General features: G+C 44.8%; 1 protein-coding gene across 1 annotated transcript in view; it reads right to left on the bottom strand.

The window, feature by feature from the left end:
• scube3 (signal peptide, CUB domain, EGF-like 3) overlaps positions 1–2,500 on the bottom strand; it is a gene marked incomplete in the record, with an annotated part of 82,354 nt that overhangs the window by 79,251 nt on the left and 603 nt on the right. The window contains 1 exon segment of the mRNA XM_076276722.1: positions 2,481–2,500. This exon segment is cut by the window's right edge and continues 603 nt beyond it. Within this exon segment, the coding sequence (XP_076132837.1) occupies positions 2,481–2,500 (20 nt within the window).

Genomic DNA, 2,500 nt, shown 5'->3' on the forward strand with positions numbered 1-2,500 from the left:
TAATGGATGTTGGGGAGAGTGAGAGGGGAAAGGAGTTCTAATTGCAAAATGTAAATATTGAGTTTTCCCACAATGGGAAGCAGACCACCCAGGATGCAAAACAACCACCCCCCCCCCCCTCCCTGCAGCTCACTCAGACCCAGGGCCCAGAGGGATGTCTTTTTGTGTGTGTGTGTCTGTGTGTGTGTGTGTGTGTGTGTGTGTGTGAGAGAGAGAGAGAGAGAGAGAGAGAGAGACATCAGGAACACACTCTCCCTCTCTCTCACACATCTCACACACACTCTCTCTCTCTCTGTCCCACTTTGTCTTTCCCAGTCTCTTTCTCTCTTGACACACAGAGTCGCCAACTGACACACACACACACACACAGCAAGGTTCTGACTGATCAAGCTTCAGCTGATTCAGGTTCAACACACAGTCATGCTTTCAAGAGAGAGAGAGGAGCACACTGCCTTGAACTACTGAACCAACCCATCCGGTTAATGGCTTGTTAATAAATAAATAAATAAATAAATAAATAAATAAATAAATAAATAAAAGGCATTCCCCTGCAGATGAACTACTTTTACTGCCAACACTTCAGAGCTTCAGGGGAATGTTTCTGATCGTCATTATTTGTGGATTTAGATTTTTATTGCAGCTTTGCGGTGTTCCGTCCCAATCCCTTGGCAGGACAGCTCTGACGGACTCGTCCGAGGGAGGCCGAACGCGGGAAGAGCCTGTCGCGTGCTACTGTTGCACAGCCGTGTCAAATACCTGACTTCGGGTGGCAAATGCCTTTTGATATTCCGCTAATAATTCCGCTGGAACTTGTCGATGTTCCGTTCCAACTCGTACGGTGCCCATCAAACACAGACGCCCAGTAGACGTGCGGATTATGTCTACACACTGCGTCGTTTGTAGTTCTGTACGTCTGCACGACGTGCACGTCAGGTTCTGGTGGCTACGACTGCTTTTGGACGTAGATATCCAACTCGATATTTGGACGCCTAGTTTAGAAGATTTTGGGGCGTCTTCGATGTGCAGTTCAGGTGCAGAAACCGACAAGAGATTAGTTTACTGTCATGTCAATTGAAATATCCAAACGCCATCCTGCCTGTACACACACACACACACACACACACACCTGATAGTAACAGCGCAGTGGTCACAATAGTTCTGCCATCTTCATGTATAGCCCTACCATGCATTGCCATGTAACCAGTTGCCTCGCTTTTAATATTCTTAGTTTGAGTCTTGAAAAAACACATTTTCTTGAGTTTATACTAAGTGAGGACTTTTTGAACTCAAGCGTCTCCTGTTGAAGCAGGAGGCATACAGTTCTATTGAAATAAAATGTTTTTAATTCAATACAGTGTTGGTCTGATTCCGTTAATAAACAAGACCATGTTTAACTAAATGAGTGAAGTTGACGTTGAAAAAACGTCTAAGTTGAAGCAGATAAAACGTTGAAAAGACCATTTTGAAAAGACCATTTTGAACTAATTTGTAACCTTTTATAGAGGTCCTATAGGCAATATGGACGTCAACACTGGTCGTTCGCATGACTTCCAAAACAAGAAGACAGAGATCTGCTAGAGACGGTGTTTGGACGTGTGTTTGCGTTTTGACTCTTGAGTTGGTCTGCTGATTTTATCTTATCCTCAGAAAAATAAAGTGAATTCAAATCATGTTATATTGACCGTGTAGTTTACAACATAGCCTACCAACACACTGACATCTCGTCTTAGGAACCTGAAGTATTTGGTTTGCCTATATGAACTTGATTATAACTGATATCGGTATAATGTGAACAGTGATCAGTGCTCCACAACGCAGCAATGTGTATTTCTATAGACTTGTTGAGAGGTTGAGAGGATACATTGTCATATAGGTCGGAGGAACAGGGGACGTGCCCGCTTCTCTTTCTCTCTCTGAGAGTAGCTTTAAGTTTAATGAAGAGATTTTATGTAACAGGCTGGGACTGGAAACACACTCCCCTCGGTCGCACACAACTCCACATTAACACACACACACACACACACACGCACCTCGGGTCAATTCGAATTAAATCAAAGGGGTCGCCAACAGTCCATCTCACTTTGTCAGTATGCCGGGCGGCTAGCCTATTACCGAGACAACTCAGTTGCAAGTGATGCGGTAAGCAGGGACTTTTCTCTGTTGGCAGACAAGACTTTCCCCAAAAATGTTCTATGCTAATGTCTCTGCTTAATTCACATGTCGCGGAGTCAAGTCCGTGGCCCACTCACGCACTCACAGCCCGTTTGTCTGAGTTAAAAGTAAGATTTTATGTAACTTCACGCGCCGCTGAGTTTCGGCAACACATACTTCACACACACACACTTCCTTCAGACACATAGAGAGACCACGCGCTTTAGTTAAACGTTTACGTCGCCGTCAGCATGTCACACTTTGCTGACTGCAGACGAGAGGTTCGCGGTCGTTTGTGATAAATAAGGCGTATAACACGCGCTTCTTACCTTGCGGGGGGGTTCGGCTG

This window comes from Alosa pseudoharengus, unplaced genomic scaffold (genome assembly GCF_046254945.1).
Source record: "Alosa pseudoharengus isolate Yale_2024_CS ecotype anadromous, Long Island Sound unplaced genomic scaffold, YU_APseudo_1.1 YU_APseudo_1.1_scf_9, whole genome shotgun sequence".
Lineage (NCBI taxonomy): Eukaryota > Metazoa > Chordata > Actinopteri > Clupeiformes > Clupeidae > Alosa > Alosa pseudoharengus.